The 20,350-nt window shown below is 45.4% G+C and overlaps 1 protein-coding gene across 1 annotated transcript; it reads right to left on the bottom strand.

Annotated features, from left to right (window-relative positions):
- Positions 1 to 888: 888 nt before the first annotated feature.
- On the bottom strand, positions 889 to 16,063 carry SOX8 (SRY-box transcription factor 8). The gene is made up of 3 exons (XM_035131990.3): positions 15,298 to 16,063; positions 4,297 to 4,535; positions 889 to 2,256 (listed from the first exon to the last, which is right to left on the bottom strand). Exons 1-3 carry the CDS (start codon positions 15,732 to 15,734, stop codon positions 1,517 to 1,519), a joined length of 1,416 nt encoding a protein of 471 aa, XP_034987881.3. The 5' UTR covers positions 15,735 to 16,063; the 3' UTR covers positions 889 to 1,516.
- Between the last annotated feature and the right edge of the window lie 4,287 nt (positions 16,064 to 20,350).

Here is a 20,350-nt window from a genome sequence, read left to right as displayed (position 1 = left end):
CTATGGAGTTTGTCTCCCTCTCCAGTAATACTGGACCTTTGGGGGGGGGGGTTAACCTTCCTTTGGATCCCATTGGCAATAGGCTCAGTGTTCCTTCATACAACCGATAATTGCCTTTTTAGGATTCTCGGTCTCATGATGTGGAGAGGGTTACCGCCAAGAGCTTCGGTGGCTTGGGGGGGACAGGAAAAGATAGCGACCAATTCATGGAGGGCTGGAGCTCTCAGGGACTATAAGCCCCAACGGCGAAAGAGAAGCACCATAATAAGAAAAAGTGTACCTGTTAATTAGAATCATAGAACTGTAGAAGGGACCTTAGGGTCATCGAGTCCAACCCAATAATAGGTGTTTAGGAGGAATCCCAGAGGCAGGACCTTGAGATCGTTGTTTTATCAGCTCCCAGCAGCAGCTGGCTAGTTTCTTTCATTAATAGAATCCTCAACTTGAACCTCATTTCTGGCCCGACATGGTCAGAAGTAAATATATGTTATTTATAACTTAGTATCAATGTTATAATAACTCTCCCTCAACAAATTATAAGGAAACACCATCAGTAAGGATTCTTTTTCTCCCTGCTCCCCCTGAAAATTAATCCATCACTTCCCTTCCATAATATCCTTCCATAACCACTTTAATTACTTTGAGAAGCATTTCAGATTTGCTTTTAAGACTGGCTGAACCAAAGCACTACACCACCTTCTTTTTAAGGAGCAGGAAAATCATCTTTTCTCCACTAGTTTATGCTCCTTAAAATCTCTTTTTAAAAAAAGAAAATCTACTTCTTGCACAGAATTACTTCATTAATTAAAAAAAGACAAAATTACACAGAACATAAATACATATTTAACAGATTTACCCCAAAACAATGACAAAAAGACACCTTTTTCTGAGCTTAACATACTTTTTTTTAAGCTTCTGAACAAAAATGTTAATTACAGCCAAACCTTGCTTAGAAGAACTCTTGATTACAAATCAAAGGAATTCTGACATTAGTTGGTTGGTAGGTCCCAAAAGATTCTCAAGTGGTCCCTCAATATTATTAAATGGTTAGGATTTTAAAAATCTAGGGTGGGTTCTGTGCGCCAAGGCCGACTCATCCTCACATTGCAATAGACCCCGGAATGCCTTTGTTGTTTCCTTCTTAACTTTGCACTGTCCTGCGTACGAATTGTGGCACTTCTCTTTTAAGTCCTCACAGAGGAGTTAGAATATACTGTCCTTCATGTATTCAAAGGAAACCATCAGTCCAGATGCTTTATTAATTATTATTAATTATTATTAATAATAAAGAAAATAGAACTCTTGTCTTCTGAAAACTTTTCAAAAAGGCTTTTTGGAGCAGATGGCCAAGTCATTACAGAAGAACAGGAGGCACTTGGGACGGGAAAATGGGGGTGCTCCTTTCATGGGCTGCGCCTTCTTCATTCCATTTCTGAACTTGTGTAGTGCATACTTTTTTGGGGGGGGAGGGGGTCCAGGGAAGACCTCAGGTCTTCAACAACTCCTTCTGTCCTTCTCAAGGCCTTGTCAGAGTTGTGTAGACCGGCTGGTCCCAGTTCGCGGTGGGGCTGTGCGAGGGAGGGATGGACAAGCTGTTGAGGATCGGGGTGGCGTACGGCCGGCGCGAGGAATGGAAGTAGGGGTACTGGTAGAGGCTGGAAGCGTAGCCAGGGTATGGGTTATAGTAGTTGGAGCTTTGGAGATCTGTGTAGTCGCACTGGGAACTGGAGAAAGAGGCGGTGGCCGTGGCGGAGGACACAGTAGTGGCGCACGCCTGGGCAGCGTAGGAGCCGTAGTCGGAGTGAGTCGGGGAGCTGTGGGACTGGTCGCTGTAGTGGCTAGGGCTCAGCTGCTCTGTCTTGATGTGGGGCCTCTGCTGCCCACTTTCGTTGGAGGGAGGCGAGGTGGCGGGAGGGCTCTTATGAGTCCAAACCTGGGCCGCTCCAGCCCCGCTGCCGCCGGTCGGGTGGGGATAGGCAGGCCCGTAAGACCCTGCCACAGAGTTCTGCCCGTGGTCAGGCGGCATGGCAGAGTGGCCGTTGAGAGGCAAGTACTGGTCAAACTCGTGGACGTCAAAGGTCTCCATGTTGTTGATCACCTCGCTGCTCAGCTCAGAGATGTCGACGTTGCTGAAATCTATGTTCTGCCGGCCGCTCTCGGCTAGACGGCGACCCTCGTGCTTCATCTCTTGCTTGCCCCCATGGTGGAGGTCCGTCTTGGGGGTGGTGGGCGGGGTAGGGGGCCCATGGGTCTGCCCTGGAGACAAAGCACATTTCAAGCCAGGTGAGCACTGTTCAGAACAAGCTGTTTCAAGCATCTTGGGTTTCAAGCGCCAACATCGGACCCAAAGGAAAACAGGGATCACACAGAATCTTGGGAGTTCAGAAACAACTGGAGGCTCCCCACTCTGGTCTATACCAAACAGTGCCCCAATATGGTACCCTCCAAATGTTTTGGTCTACAGCTTCCATCAAGGGGGCTAGTTGGTTGACTGAGGGGTCAAACCAGGACATCTCTTTCTTTCACTGCAATGAATGGGGCAGTTGCATGTAAAAGTTCTCCATAGACATGGAAGCACACACATTCCTCCAAATGAGAGGATAGAAGAAGCACTCTTCCCTAGGCCCAGCATCAAGACAAGATTCCTGGGGTAACCTCTGATGCTCTGGCAAATATTACCCAGGCATCCGATGGCTGACATATACTGGTCATGGCAACCTTGAAATCGGTATCTTTGAGGGGTATGTTATCACTTTGAAACGCTTTTAGACACTCTAACTGTTTTGAAATGCTTTTCTTTCATTGCTTTGAAATTTTTTAGCTGGCTTTTACACATTATAAGTATGCTTTTATGTATTGTTTTAACATTTTGATGTTTGCCACCCTGGACTCCTTTGGAAAGGCAGGGTAGATATTTAATACAAGATTAAGTCTGGAGTGGGCAGTGGTATGGTTGGATAATTTTAGGTGCTGGATTGGGGGGGGTGTTGAACGCTTTAGATTGGGGTGGGCAAACTTTCCCATCTTCCCAGATGTTGCCACACACCAACTCGCACCAACCTCAGCCAATGGCATCATCTCCAAGCTATGCAACTTAATTTAATTATTATTAAATTAAGGGACCCAGGTGGCGCTGTGGTTAAACCACTGAGGCCTAGGGCTTGCTGATCAGAAGGTTGGCGGTTTGAATCCCTGTGACGGGGTGAGCTCTTGTTGCTTGGTCCCAGCTCCTGCCAACCTAGCAGTTCGAAAGCACGTCAAAATGCAAGTAGATAAATAGGAACCGCTACAGCGGGAAGGTTGAGGACAAGATGGTTGGACAGTGTTCTCGAAGCTACGAACATGAGTTTGACCAAACTGCGGGAGGCAGTGCAAGACAGGAGTGCCTGGCGTGCTATGGTCCATGGGGTCACGAAGAGTCGGACACGACTAAACGACTAAACAACAACAACACAGCGGGAAGGTAAACGGCGTTTCCATGTGCTGCTCTGGTTTGCCAGAAGCGGCTTTGTCATGCTGGCCACATGACCTGGAAGCTATACGCCAGCTCCCTTGGCCAATAATGCGAGATGAGCGCACAACCCCAGAGTCGGTCACGACTGGACCTAATGGTCAGGGGTCCCTTTACCTTTACCATTATTATTATTATTATTATTATTATTATTATTATTATTATGTGGAATTTTATTACGGCCTTCCAGATTATTTCTGTCGAATTATTGGTTGATGCAACATGGAAGGCTCCCACAGCCTTGAGATTTCAAACTATGTCTCCTCCATATTTAGATGGGGGACATGCTAGAACAGGCATCCCCAAACTGCGGCCCTCCAGATGTTTTGGCCTACAACTCCCATGATCCTTAGCTAACAGGACCAGTGGTCAGGGATGATGGGAATTGTAGTCCAAAACATCTGGAGGGCTGAAGTTTGGGGATGCCTGTGCTAGAATATCTGTCCATCGACACTGATGTTACATGCAGCCAGGCAGAGGTGGAAACTATTCTTGGGTGAGAATTTTATCGCTCCCCACATAATTCTCCAGGGAGTGATTTCTCTAAGAGATTCTTCAGAGAGTCTCCCTGTTCCAAATATTATGGAGAAACTATGTTGCCTGCTGATAAATGGGAGAAAATTATGCAAGGTTTCTGTGCCTGCTTTAGTGGACCAACATACCACAGGAGATTTTACTGCATGACATGATGCTAAAACGTACTTCACAACGTAACTATTTGTAATTTTTGTGATGACCCCCTTGGTGTTTCCCATTATAAATCTGTCGCCCTCCCCTTTCCTTACCTGCATGGTCACTGTGGTGGTGAGTTTCGCTCATGGATCCCAGACCAGTGTCTGCTTTGTAGATCTGGTTCCCACTGTGATGACTCAATTCGGCTCCCGAATCAGAATCGCTTTGGCCTGCCTTGACGCTTTTCCTCCTGCGTGGCTGATATTTATAGTCTGGGTGGTCCTTCTTGTGCTGGACTCGCAAGCGCTCGGCTTCTTCGACAAAGGGACGCTTCTCACTTTCACTTAGCAAACTTTGGGAGAGAAAAGAGAGAGATTAAAATCATTGTTTCCGTTTGAAAACTAGATTACTGCAATCTAATCTCTTTACAGAATACATGTCTCATGTGTGTTGGTCTGGAAAGCCAAGTCAAAGGTCACACTTGTGCCCCAGCGAAGAGTGCATTTCTCTTATTGGAGAATGCTACCACTTCATTTTTCCAGGCTTAAATTCAATTTTCCACATCAGTTTGCAATTCCCCCCCCCCCAATGTACATGTTTGCATGCAATTCTGCTTAATATATGCATTTTTGCAAACAAATTGCCCCCTAATACAATGTGCTTTTCTAAATGATTTTAACGTATGCATTTTATTCACATTTTGCCCCAGTATGTGTATTTTTATATTCATTATTTGGCTGAAGGACTGCATTGCAAAAAACAGAAAAAGTACAAATTTTGAACGACAGCTGTTTCAATTTGTGTATTATTTCAGAAAAGTGCAAATTAGGTAGGTTTGGGTTTAATTGCAGATTGGACTGAATTTCTTCCCCATTCCCAGAAATCACATCACAACATGGGTTTCATATTTAACAGGAAATTGTTTTCATGTGTTTTGGGAAGGTTTTTCAAAAATTAAAAATTTAGATGTTTGACAGATTATTACAAAGTAACTTAGAACAGAACAATACTATGCATGTCTACTCCTGTTAAGTTCAATGAGGTTTATTTTCAGATAAATGTGTATCAGTCAAAGCAGAAAACTCCAGTTGGAGAGCTTTGACATTCTCCTTTACTCTCAAGTTAAATTTCTAAGTTTTCAGTGTTCAGCTTCCGCTGAACTCTGCCTTCGGTTCATGAAGCCCTTCTGGGGATTCCCCCTCAGTATGATGAACATGGCATGAAGGCATGGGGAATGGCCTTTTCAGTGGTGGCTCCTTCTGTTTGAACTTCCTTCTAAGGTGGGACCTGGGTTGGGGACCCCCAACCTCTTTATAGTTTCAGGAGTCTGGTTGACACATTGTTTTCAGCATACTGTTGAAGGAGGAGACACTGATCAGTCCTGCTCTTGCTATTGTAAATATTCTTTAGTGATTTGCTACATGTGTTAATTTATGTTTTGTTTTGTTTTATTTTTGTCTGCGCAAAGAGCAGTATAGCAATTATCTATATAAATAACCACATATAATTTGGAACTCAACACTGACTTTCTGTTCCTGAACAGAATCCAGTTTTCTATTAAAAAGGGTTTTATGAAATTATATACAGCTTCCACCAGTTGCCTGTAACAGATCAGATTTCCCATCACTGCAATGAACAAAACCCAAGTTAAACATTATTTTACAGGCGAGTCTTTTGAGTATTTCTAAATCTTTGGAATGAATTCTTTAATCTTGGTTACAAGTTTCAGAAATCCTGAACCGCAACAATATACAAAATGTTGGTTTTTCTTCTTTTTTCGTCACTCTACCCCTCTCGTTTTACATAATTTTATACCCATCAAGCAGACCTTCCAGGCAGAGAAGACAAGCGCAATTTCAGTGTAAACTTGTTCAGGTTGCAATCCTAAATCCATTTAGCATGGAGAAAGCTACATGGAACTCAATTAAATCTACCTTTGAGTAGACATGTTTAGGATCCCACAGTAAAAATATAATCTGTTGCGCACTTATTTGGAACAACGAGTCCTACTGAATGTTTGTGGGAAATCAGCATATAAATAAACTTAAGTGGCATTTACTTATGAGAAAACATCAGCGGATGGGCCACTATGTCTTTATTATTCCTGTTGCTATTACTGCAAACTGAATAAAAAGACTTCTAATGTTTCCATTTAAACCAATACAATTAAAATGCATCAGATCCTGATCACCACACAGCCTTGCTTGCACTCCCATGTGCTAGATGGTGGTTTGACCCCCCTCCTTTTTACAGGGAAAAATGGGACCCATATACTGTCCTCCCCGATAACTTGCCCTTGTGGGGCTGGCAGGTAACTTCAATTTGAAACTGCTGCTGTGGTGGTGGAATTAAGCAATTTATCGATCACACTGTTCAGCTGCGCAGTTTGGGAAAGATTTGCATTCAGCGGCTGGGAGCTGAGAGTCAGACAGGAACCCATGGTTTCGTTTTTGAGAGTCCTTAGCCTTCCTCCAGACTCCAGGAGGAGAGATTATAGAGAGCTGAAGGCAGAGAGGTAGGAGAGAAACACCTAGGGGTAGGATTTGAGGAAGAAGGAAAATGCAAAGTAGCCATACCAAAATGTTCTCCTACAGCAGTGAAAAGGATGGGTTTGGGACATGCATTTTTAAGCACCAACACAAACCAGATGACAACAGCCACCACCTTCCTACATCCCGAGCTTTAATTTTATCGTTGCAGCTCTCCTGCATTTGTTCTCCATACACCCTCGTCTGTTCCATAAAGGAGGCTTACAGCAAAGTCATTTCAAAGTGTCTAATACTCTCTTAGCTGACAAGAGGACTTGCAAACTAAATAATGGTCAGCTTGAGCAAATGATGATGATGATGATTTTTAAAGCCCTTCCTTTGCACCTGCTAGCATTTTCCTGTCCTTGTACCCCCTTCTCCCCACATGCACAGGCATCTCTACCAAATTTACCCTGCCTCTACCAAATCTACCCTGCCTCTACCAAATTTTTGATCCATAGAACTTTTAACAATGCACGGGAAAACACAGACCCTGAACCACGAAGTTCACCTAGCACAATCTTGGGTATCACTACTCAGAAGTAAAGCTCACTGCTTTCAGCCAGACTTATTCCCAGGTGTGTGTGTGTGTGTGTGTGTGCGCGCATAGCATTGCACTGTTAGAACACTATTAGCTTTTAGCCAACACCAAAGGTTCTACCCAACCAAGTTCTACTGAACTTAAGTTAGCAATGTCCATTAATTTAAATGCATCTACTCTGAGTAGGGCTGGCATTGGCTACAACCTAGAGTACACAGAGGAAGTGACAAATAATTTATTTTTTATTTTTTATTTCTTGCAAATCTTTCCAGGAAACGATTTGATAATATTTGCAAGAGACAAATAAAAGATAACAGGCAAAGCGTATTTCACACATTTTATTTCCATATGTTTATACAGGAAAATTCCATTTAACTATGAAAGGCTTAAACAAAGGGAAGATACTGCTAAATAATATGAGCCCAAACAGACACTTGCGTGATATCCAGCTAAGTCAGACTACCCAAATCAATAAACTAAACTTCCTTAACTCCATTCATTTCAATGGGTCCAGCTCCAAGTACGACTAATCTTGTACGTCCCTCATTATTTCTAAAGCCCCACAAACCCACGAGCAATTTAAATTCATGCTAACACAACCGGCAATCCTTATCCAGCCAAATGTGCCACATCAGATCAGATCCAGGCGCTAAATAGACTTGCTATTTTCACTGGCAGTCGGCTACTGCCAAAAGGGAGGACGGGCAAGAGAATCATAGGACTGTAGAGTTGGCCTGGTCTGCTTTCAAAAATCAAGTTCTCCACAGCAAAAGCCATTTTCCACAGTTATGAGAGGCAGACAATTTTTTATTTTTCCAAGGAACAGAACAAGCTACCTTATGCAGAGTCAGACTGCTAGTCCATCTAATTTAGTACTGTCTACCATGCCTGGCAGCAGCGCTCCAAGGATTCAGGCACAAGGACATTCCCAGCCCTCCCTGGGGATACTGCTGGACATTGAACTTGGGTTCTTTTGTGTGCAAAGCAGATGCTCTGCCCTTGAGCTTCTGCCACTTTAAAACACGGGGCTCCTGTCGTTGAGATAAGCCGTCATATTTCTCTCTCGCCCACCTGGAAATATACTTTGCCCTTTTCTGTGCCCTCCAAAAATTTTTTTCTGGTGCCGCCACTGCTTTTAAAGTTGAGAAAAAGAAGTAAGATGGAGTGGAAATCTCAAACTGAACACCCCCAACACCAGAAGCCAAACAAACCTCCCATATCCCCCTCTCAAATCCTTTCCCGTGCTCTGCTCTGTTTACAAAGAGCAATTTCTGCTCCTACATTCTGGCGTCCTTGGATAACACTGATCAGTTACTGGGATACTGGACATTCCCTAGTTTGGGGAGCAAGTCCCCACTGTCCCAGAAGATTGGCTTGAGATTCACAGAAACACAACTGTGCGCAGAACAAAAAAATGAATAAATGGTTCCTGTTATGAGAGACGATTGCAGCAGCCGAAAGGCTCCAGGCTCCCAAGCCTCGGGAAATAATTCGGTTCTTCTAGAGGGACCTTGACATGTTTGGCACTAGACCAAAATGCTGGGTTTTTGTTTTTGTTTTTCATTTGCGATCAGTGGAAGGTTAAAAACAGACTCTCTTGGTTCAAGAGGAGGGGTTGCAGACTGGAAGAGGAAAAGTTAAGCAACTACAAATTGCTTTAGCGAGTTAAGTCATACAGCTCAGGAGCAACTGATGCTAAAATTGACCATTAATTATCAGTCAATTTCACTGGACTGCAAGCTGTTGCCAATAGATTACAAACAGTCACAGCTGGCAGCATAAGAGGTTTTGGTGCCAGGGGCAGAAAAGTTCAATGTGGCAACCACCTCACCCATTAAATTAACCTGGAGGCAGAAGCAGGAGTGCTGTTTCAGGTTCTACTACAGGGAGCTGCAAAGATTCACAGCAATGTTCACAGGCACAGATTTCACCTTGGATATGCTCAAGACTAAACTGCAAACACAAAAACAAAAAAGAGTGCACGTTAAGAGCTTTCCTTGGCTACGCTTTAATACCTTATAGCCGGAGTGAGCAGACTTCATGCTTGTGGGAGCTACGCTGAGTGTTTTGCTAGAACCCAGAGCTCTATCAACTGGAGCCAGATGCACAATACATTTACTGAGAATAAAAGAATTATGAGCCCAGGAATTCAGTTTTGAGTACCAAAACTGACCTGTGCTCACATTCCTTCCAAACCAAAAAGCCATTCCTATTGAACACATACAGCTTTCATCATTCTAGCAGTATAATTTAAGAGAAGAGTAACTCTGTGGTTGCCATTGTTTAAAACATTAAAAGATATGAAGATGGATAGGAAACTACCTAATACCAAGTCACACCCTCAGTTCATCTAGCTCAGTATTGTCTACACTGACTGGCAGCAGCTGCCCAAGGTTTTTAGACAGGGAGTGTCTCACAGCTCTACCAAAGATGCCAGAGATTGAACCCAACACCTTCTGCATGCAAGGGAGAGGCTCTACAACTAACCTATGGTCAGAAATCCTTGACATCTTCAGATCACCCCAGTTCAACCAACAGACCCTGATTTACTTTCTGCCCAGCTTTCTGCCTTTGCTATAAATCTAAGAGGAACAGTGCTCAATTTTTGTCCTTTCCATCCAAATATTACTTTCCTTCCTGATTCCATGAGAATGAGGCTGCAATCCTAGACTCATTTACTTGGGAGTAAAGTCCATTTGCTCAGTGGGGCATAAATCGAAGCAGTGATATATAGGATTGCAGTGGGGGGATATTTAATATACTCTTTCACCTTGTCTGCAGCTATCATGGGGCAGTGTGCAAATAGCATCCTGGTCGCTCTATCTTCTGTACCATAAGCTGGGCTGAGAGAGTGACCAGTCCACCATCAGCCGCTGAGCTGCAGCACTGAACAGGGATGTGAACAGAGGCACAACAACTCCAAACCCTTTGCTATAAATACAGACTGCGCATAAGTCTTTGGACGCACACATATTGGTGCTTTGAACAGGAAAGAGCGGGTTTCAATACTGTGGCTTCTCCATTTGTGGCCCACTCCCTTTACAGTGTGTGTGTGCTTGCGCGCGCGCACACACACACACACAGCCTATGTTCAGGTACATGTACTTACTGGGAACATATTGAAACTGCAGTCCTAGGAAAGAGGCCCCACTGAACTCAGCTCTTTAACAATGTACGCCTTCCAAGCAAACTTGCATCAGATGGCACTGTTATGTAGTATTATGCCACCAACCGTAACACTGCATCTTTTCAGTTCTGGATTGAGCACACACAACTATTCCACGAAGGTTTTAAACTGATTATACATCAGAGCACATTGTAGCCAAGCATTGCATAAATGCATCCATGCAAATCCAGCTGGTCGAATAGGAGAGACACTAAGAGGCTACTCCCTAAAGCTCCAGGGGTGTGTTGCATTGCTTTCAGCTGTGACCATCCTGCTCTGAGCAATCTTCTTCTTGTTGCTTTAAAAAAGACCTAAAATAATAAGGCTATCAGTTGATCAGGTGCATCAGTGCACTTGGCTGCTCCAGGTCACTAAGTCAAACTTCCCAACTTGTTGACAAGGAATATTTTAAAGACATCCTGGACACAGAGGCCAATAATTCACATGAACTCAGGTAAAAATGATTGGATGCCTTGCTTATGGACAGCCAAGGGGCAAACCAGCTCCACTGGGAACCATGTTGGGTCAAAACTGAAAGGAAAGTCGTATGTGGTATCAGAAGTGGGGTGATCCATTTACACACACACAGTCCATCCGATGCGTGACTCAATCCTAAAACAAGGAGCGACAGCATGTCCCTTTTGGGGAGATAGGTGTGCATGGTGACCTTATTCATAGAATTGGAAGGGATCAAGAGGATCATCTAGTCTAATTGCAGGGATCTGCAGGGATCTTTCACCCAATGTGGGGCTTGAACTCACAACCCTGGGATTAAGAGTTGCATGTTCTACCAACCGAGCTATCCCTCAGGAATATATGCTTGTGGACTGGCTCCACTATATTCGCTGGTACCTACTTTGATGTAAGGGGAGCTTTAGCCTCAAAGGGAATATTAAGCAGGACTAAATGACTCATGGTATCCCCTCCACCTCTTACACTAGACTCCAAGCACATATGTTGATCATGCCAACTACCCCAGAAACGGTGCCTAGCACATGCATCAAATGTAGACAGATGTTCTTTTCATTTAACATCAACGACACTAGGTCAGTTATACTGTATGTGATCCCACTTTCAATGCTGTTTGTGCCCGCAAAAGTCTTGGGGCAGATGTACTGCTACGTTTCCAATCTGCACACACTCTCTAGCTTTCTCCTGAAATCCTGTAACTTTTAATGCCACAAATGTTTTGGGGTGTGTCTCCTGCTTTTGCTGCGCTATAGTGCAAGAGTGCAATAAAACTGGAGAACCATCGGAGAGCTACTACTGCTGTACAGCAAAATGATGTGTGGATGGTCCAGGATTTAACCACCACTAACGCACTACTGTTGAGTCAACGGCATTCTGCAGAATAACCAGTCTGGTGGGGCTCACAGCACAGGCAATTGTTAAAGGAATGAACTGTGAGCGATGAAGAACCCTTGATGAAATTTCACTTGAGTCATAATAAACTCAGTAGGCAGATTTCTTGGGCAAGCTACTATTCTCTCAGCCACAGCCTCTGCAATATGGGAATAATAATACTGGACTACCTTATGCAGCTGTGGCAAAGATTACCACAGAGATAATATAGGCACCACACTTGAAATGGACTGTATCAGTACTATGTTGTAGTATCACCATCTTATCAAATTACATTCTTTGCAGCAGCTACTGAGAAAACATGAGCAAGTAATCTAGAAGCAAAACGCTGGCAGATTGCAAAGGTGGTTCACTAATCTGACGAAGCCAAGTCAACAGTTACCGCTGGAACGATTTATTTTTTGCTCCGTAGTTTGATATTCCATGAGGACTGGCCAGGTCAGTTGCTGCCGCTTCATGTATTTGCCGCAGACATTCTACTTCTTTTGGACCCTTAAAACTACATGCAATAATTACGGCACAGTCAATTTGATTATTACAACCTGTAGAGCTGTACATGGTGGAGAGAATGCATTGTGGGACTAGACTATCAATTGTATGATTCTACTATCATAAAGTTCAGTGGCTACGGAAGGAGGGAGGGGACCTTCTCCCCCATTTCCTTATCCCTTCAAAGTGAAAGGAAAGAGTTTGGACTGCTCTGTACTAGTATCATCGAAGAATAATGAATTTATTATTTACATTAATAATAATGCAAGTAAGTTTTTTTTAATTTAAAAAATGTGGCGCTGGGAGGTGGTACCAGTTGCATTTTTTATTCAGCATTTATATTTGTTATTCCTTCAAAGTAATTGGTTACATGAAGGTATCATTAAAACCTTTTTTCCCCAAGTGTTGACATTTCTAACCAAGGGTCCAAGTTTAGTAGCCCAGGAGCCTGAAGGAAAATGCAGTAGCTTTAACACAACTTAACCCTGTTGTCACACACACAATGTCCAAATGGGAAATGGTCATAGCTCAATGGATAAAGCATCTGTTTTTCATGTAAAAGGTCCTCGGTTCAATCCCCAGGTAGGGCTGGAAGGGAATTATTTCTGAAACCCTTGACTGCATAGACAATACTGAACTAGGTGGACCAACAGTCTGAATCAATACAAGTCTGCTTCCTACGGTTTTCGTTTTCCGAATCACAGACTTCGGAACAAACCAATGCCTCTTATGAGCAAACCCTAACAGAAGTAGACTTGGTCTGAAAGTACCACATGGAAATGTCAACAGATTCACTCTCACACCCGCAAAGGTGTCAAGGGTAGCACTGCCAGCCTTGAGAAGACAATAGACACTAACTCAGAACAAAAACCAAGAGACAAAACAAACTGTCCTGTGGCACCTTGTAAAAACCAGCAGAATTGCTAGGCACAGGCTTTATCGGCACAGACCTGCAGATGAAATATATCAGCCTATGAAGGTTCCACGAGACTCTTGTTTTTGACATAAAAACAGCACTCTTCTATTCCTTTCCGAGAGGCAATGAAATGGGTCTTTAAAAAATGCAAAAGAGTATTTCCCAAAACCCTGGAGCGCTCCTGCCTGTCAGGGCAGACTGCACTGAGCCAGATGAGCCAATCTGGGTCAGGCCCACATCCTGTTCACACCTTACTGGCACTAATTAAAGTTTTGAATTTTTAAATAAATAGGAATAGGAAATACTGTAAGTAATAGATTAATAGCTATTCCTTCTGAAACAGGATGAGAAAAAGTAATAACCCACTGGGCACCCCTACATTGAACTAAACCATAGCCAATTCCCAAAGCCTCTAAAGAAAAATGAGAACATTGAAAAGTGGGGCCTTAGGAGTGTGTCCTTTTAATATCACATTTACCCAGGGGGGGGGGAGATAGCCCTCCAAAGTGTGCAACGTTTTTGGGGAGAAAAGTTTGGGAGGAAAGAGGGGCACTAAGTAGGACCTTCTCCCACGCAATCAGCTGGCTGGATGCTTCAAGGTTGCTAGGAGGCCACTGCGGCCTTGAAAGCAATGCCATAGCACACCTCACATGTTTTTCCACCCGGGCAGTGAGGCACAACTGAGATCCACGCTGCTCTCAGCAACCATCAGAATTGCCAAGACAGAACAGGCAGCCTTGAGAGGTTAGGGGAAATTTGGGGGTGCTTTGGTAGTGGATAGGTTTAAAGTGCATGCCTTTTAAGTAGCAGAAATGTCCCTGATTTGAACCTTGATGTTTCTTTCTCTCTCCCCCCACACACACACCAGCTGTCCCTCATTATACTGCCTGTGCCTTTGATTTCCACCAGGTGTTCCCGGACTTTGGGATTTATCAGCCGAAGAGCTGCTGGAGACTCTACTGGGCCCCCCACTGTAACAGCGAGAGACACTCCAGCTGATTCCAAACTTGGGAATGGTTAGGAAATGTTTCATACAGTGCTCCTTTGGGAAGAGACATCACTAACTTTATAATGCCCACAAAAAACAACTACTATGGCCTCCCCGTTTTTCCCCCAGTCCGTTTCCCCCACTTCCTAATCAGTCTCTCTTACAAGCAGCACAAACTTCAACGGAATTTTTTTTCGGACACAAAATGCTTGGGGTGGTTCTAATTTTAATTGGGAAGAAATAAGTTGGTTTCGATTGAAATTTTTGAAAAGCTCAGATGCTTCTCTTCCCCGCCCCCCCCCCAAGAAATATTGTATCCAAAAAACAAACATGAAATTGAGTTCAAATGAACCCTACTCACCTCCATCTACATTAAGGATAGGTTTGAGGAGAGAGAAATTGAACACCATCTAATCTCTCCAAAGGGGCCTTAATACCCACAAAGTCTTAATTTACGTACTTAAATTCATACACTGTCCATACACTGTTAAATGTCTGGAAAGTTTTCCAACCACACTACAGCCAGCACAGAGAAATGGCTGGTGTGCCAGAGTACGGTAGGAACTGGGAGAACTGGGTTCAAACCCACTCTGCCATGACATCATATTTACTGGAGCACCTTGGGCTACCTTTTGCTATATAAAAAAAGGGGGGGGTAGGATAAAATACAATAGCAGACCAAAAAGTAACACGATTTTAAGACGGGTTGGAGGTCTGCTGCCCAAGTGTTGCGGGGAAGCAAAAAATGTAACATACACTCCACCCCCGAAAAAAGGAAAGGATATCCCAATCTTAAAACTTCGCTTTTTTGTTTTTGTTTTAAATACTCCCACTGGTGTTCTAATGCAATTAATTTGACATTAATTTGTTTCGGAGTGGAATCCCACACCATTTGCTTGAGCGTATTCCTTAGAAGTAACTCCCATTCATTCCCGTCGGGACGCGTTAACTTTAAAGGTAGGTGTCCCCCATCCCACTTAATTCCTCGTCCCTGGCCGTCACCTTTCCGTTCTCTGCGCATATTGCCCTCGCAGGCGTGACCTGTCTCCCCACCTCAGGCTGCTGCGCTTCGTCCGCCCCGTCCAGCCCAGCCCAGCCCCGCGCGCCCCGGCCCGGCCACTCACCGCCACAGCTTGCCGAGCGTCTTGCTGAGCTCGGCGTTGTGCAGATGCGGGTACTGGTCAGCCAGCTTCCGCCGGGCGGCCTGCGCCCACACCATGAAGGCGTTCATGGGCCGCTTGACGTGCGGCTTGGCTTTCAGCGCCCCGTTGCCGCGGACGGGCATGGGCACCAGGCTCCAGTCGTAGCCCTTCAGCACCTGCGAGACGGCGTCGCGGATGCACGCCGGGAAGCGCTCGTCCACGTCCCCCGGCTCGCCTTTGGGCCCGCCGCCGCCGGGTCGCTGCGAAGAGGCCGAGGACGCCCCCGGGGCCCCCTCCGAGCCAGCGGGCGACGACGGCGCGTCCGAGTCCGAGTCCACGTGGGACATGGAGCTGGCCGTGCCCGCTGGGCTGCCCGGCGCCTCCAGGGCTTTGGAGTGCTCCTCGCTCATGTTCAGCATTGGCGGCGCGCGGGTAGAGCCGGCCGGGAACAGCGGGGCGCCCCAGCAGCGGGGCCCAGGAGTCAGGCACAGGCCAGCCGGGAGCGCACGGTCCCTGGAGCGCGCGACGGAGAGGCAGCCGGGCGCAGGATGCCAAGCTGCCTGCCGGGCGAAAAGCGACACTGGGCCAGCCGCCGCAGCACCAGTAGGAGCCTCCGGAACGGAATCGGCAGCCGCAGCAGCGCCAAACGCGCAAGTCCCTCCGGTGCGCTAAACTCTCCCGTGCGCAAAAAGCGGAGCTCTCCAAACGCGTCCTCCTCGCAGCCACCGACGTCGCCAAGTAAGAAGCCGAGTGGCGAAGCCGGCCAGTAACTTTCTTTGAGTGCGGGGCGAGGCAGCCCCTCCCCTCCCGCACTTCCGATTGGCGGCCTCCGACCGTCTCATCTGCATAGGGGGCGGGGCTTTGACCCGTTCCGACTTCTTAAAGAGGCAGCCGCCCTTTTTTTGCTTTCCGAAAATGAATGTACAGTATTTATTGCATTGAATGTGACCGGGACGGTTTTCTTTGCTGCCCTTTCCCCGTTAACCCTCTGAGTACCGCCTCCCTCTGGCGGGGTGGTGGGGGCAGTCATGCAGAGAATATTTCTCTCCAGCATCTCCTGCTCCGCCCCCCACAAAAAAGCCACGCTAAATTAATCGCTTAAAACACTAAACTCCGTTCAGACCATAGTTGCAACACAAAGCAGGCTGCAAGGCTGTGCGCGGTTACCTGGTACTGCGCACAGCGGAGCTTATTAGAGGACCATAAGGAGCCGAGGGAAGTACTGCCAGGTACGTGCAACATCAGCCAAAGTTTGGCTTCCCGCCGCGGCCGGGCAGATGCTGCTGCCGCGGGAAGCCCACAAGCAGCCTGGCAGGAGGGGGATAGCTTTCCTCGACTGTCGTTGATGCCGACGCCGCCCAACTACTGGCATGCAGAGATATACTGCGTCTGAGCCAGGACGTTCCACGTAACTATTTATAGACCCCGCCGGGAACTGGTCTCATCGTCGCGAACTGTGACTATGGATCCCCGCCCTCTCCGAAATAGTTATTTTACTTATCTATTTATTTGATTTCCTCCTCAGAGAGCCCAAGTCAGCAAACAAATATACTTTTTAATATTTAATATTAATATTTTATATTAAAATATAGCATATTTTAAAAATGCTATATAGAATGGGATCGTGTACTCTGGGATCCTTGCCTCGGCTTCTATTACACTTAAGATTGTAAGCTCCTTGGAGACAGGGACCTGGCATAGGTTGTTGTTTGCAGCCTTTGGTAACACCCCACAGCACCATGGACTTAAATGGTGCGAAATATAATAATTGCTGTTATTATTAACTATATGATATTAATAATTGTTATTTCTGTTAATACTCTGATAATAATTACTATTAGCATTTATTGCTATTGACAACTAATGGTTTTAATTTATATTTCTATTGTTATTAATAATAAAAATTAGTAGCAAAAACGAATGGTGCTGTTAATACTATCACTGCTATTATTGATAATTGGTAATAATTATCATTTGTTTATTTGTATTCCACGCTCTCACAGAATGATGCACAAAACAATTACTGTTGTTAATTATCACTGTTATTAGTTATTATGACCATTATTGTGCGGTGGGGGTTAAATTTTGGGGAGGGCCTCCTCAAAGGTCATTTACTTCCAAGCAAGTGACAGCAGAGGTCTAGAGCATGCAGTCTAGGCTCTGGATAGCTAAAGATTTTAATTTTACTTTTTTTTGCAGAATTGGTATTGGGAAGGGGAGGGGAGGGGGAGGGGGGTAGAATAACCTGGCTGCTGACTCCTTGGCTATGCAATCTGCCTCCCCGCTCAGCAGCCTTTCTCTCTGCAGGGTGTTTGTCCTGCCTCCACCAATGCCACATCCACCATTTGAAGAAAAAGCAAACGCTCACTGCACCCCTCCTCTTTTCCCTCTGCCTGGAGATATTTTCTTGTGGATTTCTTTTGATGGGGCCTCCAGATTTCCAAGCTGAAGACTGACAGGTTGGAACAGAGGAAACTGCCCGATAGCAAGTCATCGTGTCATCGCTCCATCTCGCTCAGTCTACCCTGACTGGCAGTGGGGAGAGAGAGTGCTCTTGTGTTTGGTTGGGTCCTGCTTGCAGGTTCCCCATAGAGACATCTGGGTGGCCACTGTGAGAACAGGATGCTGGACTAGACGGGACACTGGTTTAATCCAGCAGGCTCTTCTTATGTAGCAATAATAATGTTCCTATGTTGTCAGGCCAAAAGTTGCTAAATGATCCCGTTAACCAAATGGAAAGCAAATTGGCTGCAGTTATTTTGTGGGGCAGCAAGTGGGCGTGGGGAGGAACGGACGCCAATGGAAACAGTTTCTGATCTCTGAGTTGCCTCCTAGCATCCACCTTTGCAAGGATTCTGCAACTGCCCATCCAGAGTAGAGGGCACCCCCACCTCAGGAACAGGGGTCACCCTCAGGCTGACCCTTTAAAGACTCTCATTTTTACATTTACCAACAACAACAACCACACACACACAAACCAGTTGTGATACAAATCCCTGCAAACCCACGGGAGCCTGGGTTCAGCTTTGCAGAGGACAGCAGAGAAAAAAATCTGTTTAAATGTTCCCTGCCCCCCCCCCCCCGCAGCTGCTCTGCTGGAGCCAGAGGATTCCCCGGTCTCCGCCCCCCCCCCCAGCAAAAAAAGGGAGTCAGATGCCTTGGCAGAGGTTTGGCTGCCTGCCTGCGGCTGTGGATCCACATGCTGCCTGCATTTAACTTGGATTCTGCCCTACTGGCTTAAGTTACGACTAAGCTGGTTTAAGGGAAGTGCTTATTTCTAATACAAACACACTAGGAATTCAGTTCCAGAATCAGTTTCATAAGTTGCAGGTTTTTCTTCCTCCCACAAAATAAAAGAGCCTCTGAACATGCTCAGAGTGTTTTTCTCCCCTTTGATACATAAGCACATTTGGAATAGCAATTCCTGTGGGAACGTTTATATAATTTAGCAGAGTTTAAATGATCCCATTTGAGTTTATGCAGTGACAAGCGGGTTGCTAACTCGTTTGAGTCCTATCAATAATTATACCTTCCTGGTTGATAATCCCTTTCTGTCCCTCTTAAAGAAAATATGCATGACTCTGAATCATATTAACATAAACTACTTTACTATCTACTATAGTAGATAACTACTTTACATACCTCAGATATGCAGATGACACAACCTTGATGGCAGAAAGTGAGGAGGAATTAAAGAACATTTTAATGATGTTGAAAGAGGAGAGTGCAAAATATGGTCTGAGGCTCAACATAAAAAAATCAAGATCATGGCCACTGGTCCCATCACCTCCTGGCAAGTAGAAGGGGAAGAAATGGAGGCAGTGAGAGATTTTACTTTCTTGGGCTCCATGATCACTGCAGATGGTGACAGTAGTCACGAAATTAAAAGATGCCTGCTTCTTGGGAGAAAAGCAACGACAAACCTAGACAACATCTTAAAAAGCAGAGACATCACCTTGCCAACAAAGGTCCGTATAGTTAAAGCTATGGTTTTCCCAGTAGTGATGTATGGACATGAGAGCTGGACCATAAAGAAGGCTGATTGCTGAAGAATTGATGCTTTTGAATTATTGTGCTGGAGGAGACTCTTGACAGTCCCCTGGACTGCAAGAAGATCAAACCTATCCATTCTGAAGGAAATCAGCCCTGAGTGCTCACTGGAAGGACAGATCGTGAAGCTGAGGCTCCAATACTTTGGCCACCTCATGAGAAGAGAAGACTCCCTGGAAAAGACCCTGATGTTGGGAAAGATTGAGGGCACAAGGAGAAGGGGATGATAGAGGACGAGATGGTTGGACAGTGTTCTCGAAGCTATGAACATGAGTTTGACCGAACTGCGGGAGGCAGTGGAAGACAGGAGTGCCTGGTGTGCTCTGGTCCATGGGGTCATGGAGAGTCAGACACGACTAAACAACAACAACTTTACTATCAGATTCATTCCGGTTTACAGAGTTGTTCCCGAAGGCAGGATTAGGTTACATAAAAGATAAACTATATACCAGTACTAGATACTGTAGTAGTAAGTCATGAGAAGACTGCATCCGAGCAGTTACCAGTTAACACTCCTTGCACCAACCGACCAACTGACAAAACTGCCTGCCACGTAGAGGCAGTTAGTCCTCTCGGAATGTTGGACTTGACTGACAGCTTTATATTCCCACAATTCCCACCCACCCTCTCAAAAGCATTTGGATTTTATATTTCAGGTATCAAAATGAGATCTTGCTCATCTCTGGTCCTTTACCTCTTAGGATGCTACAGCTGTCTTATACCGAGGTGGGCCATTGGTCTCTCTAGCTCAGGATTGCTGTACATTCTACAGCATTGTTGTGCCACCCCCCCCCCCAACACAGCAGGGCACCCAGTGTGGCTGCACCAGTCATGCTGCCCTAAAACCACCTTTGTTAAGACCCATCACCAGATAAGGGGGTGCCAACTATTCTCGGTCTTGGTTGTGTCTTTAACTGAATCCTTATCATAGAAGGATGGGATGCAGAACCTGGGGAACCTCAAGTGGTTCTGAACTACATTTCCC

Source organism: Zootoca vivipara, chromosome 13 (assembly GCF_965207765.1).
Source record: "Zootoca vivipara chromosome 13, rZooViv2.hap1.1, whole genome shotgun sequence".
Classification (NCBI taxonomy): Eukaryota; Metazoa; Chordata; class Lepidosauria; order Squamata; family Lacertidae; genus Zootoca; species Zootoca vivipara.
The sequence above is the reverse complement of the archived record's forward strand: the minus strand, read 5'-3'. Positions and strand labels throughout refer to the sequence as shown.

Excerpts from the sequence above, each read along its gene's own strand:
- SOX8 (XM_035131990.3), bottom strand. The coding sequence starts at position 15,734 with ATGCTGAACATGAGCGAGGAGCACTCCAAAGCCCTGGAGGCGCCGGGC. Across the intron at positions 4,536-15,297 it reads ACGCTCGGCAAGCTGTGGCG|TTTGCTAAGTGAAAGTGAGA; the intron begins GTGAGTGGCCGG and ends TCTCTCCCAAAG. Across the intron at positions 2,257-4,296 it reads CCACCACAGTGACCATGCAG|GGCAGACCCATGGGCCCCCT; the intron begins GTAAGGAAAGGG and ends CTTTGTCTCCAG.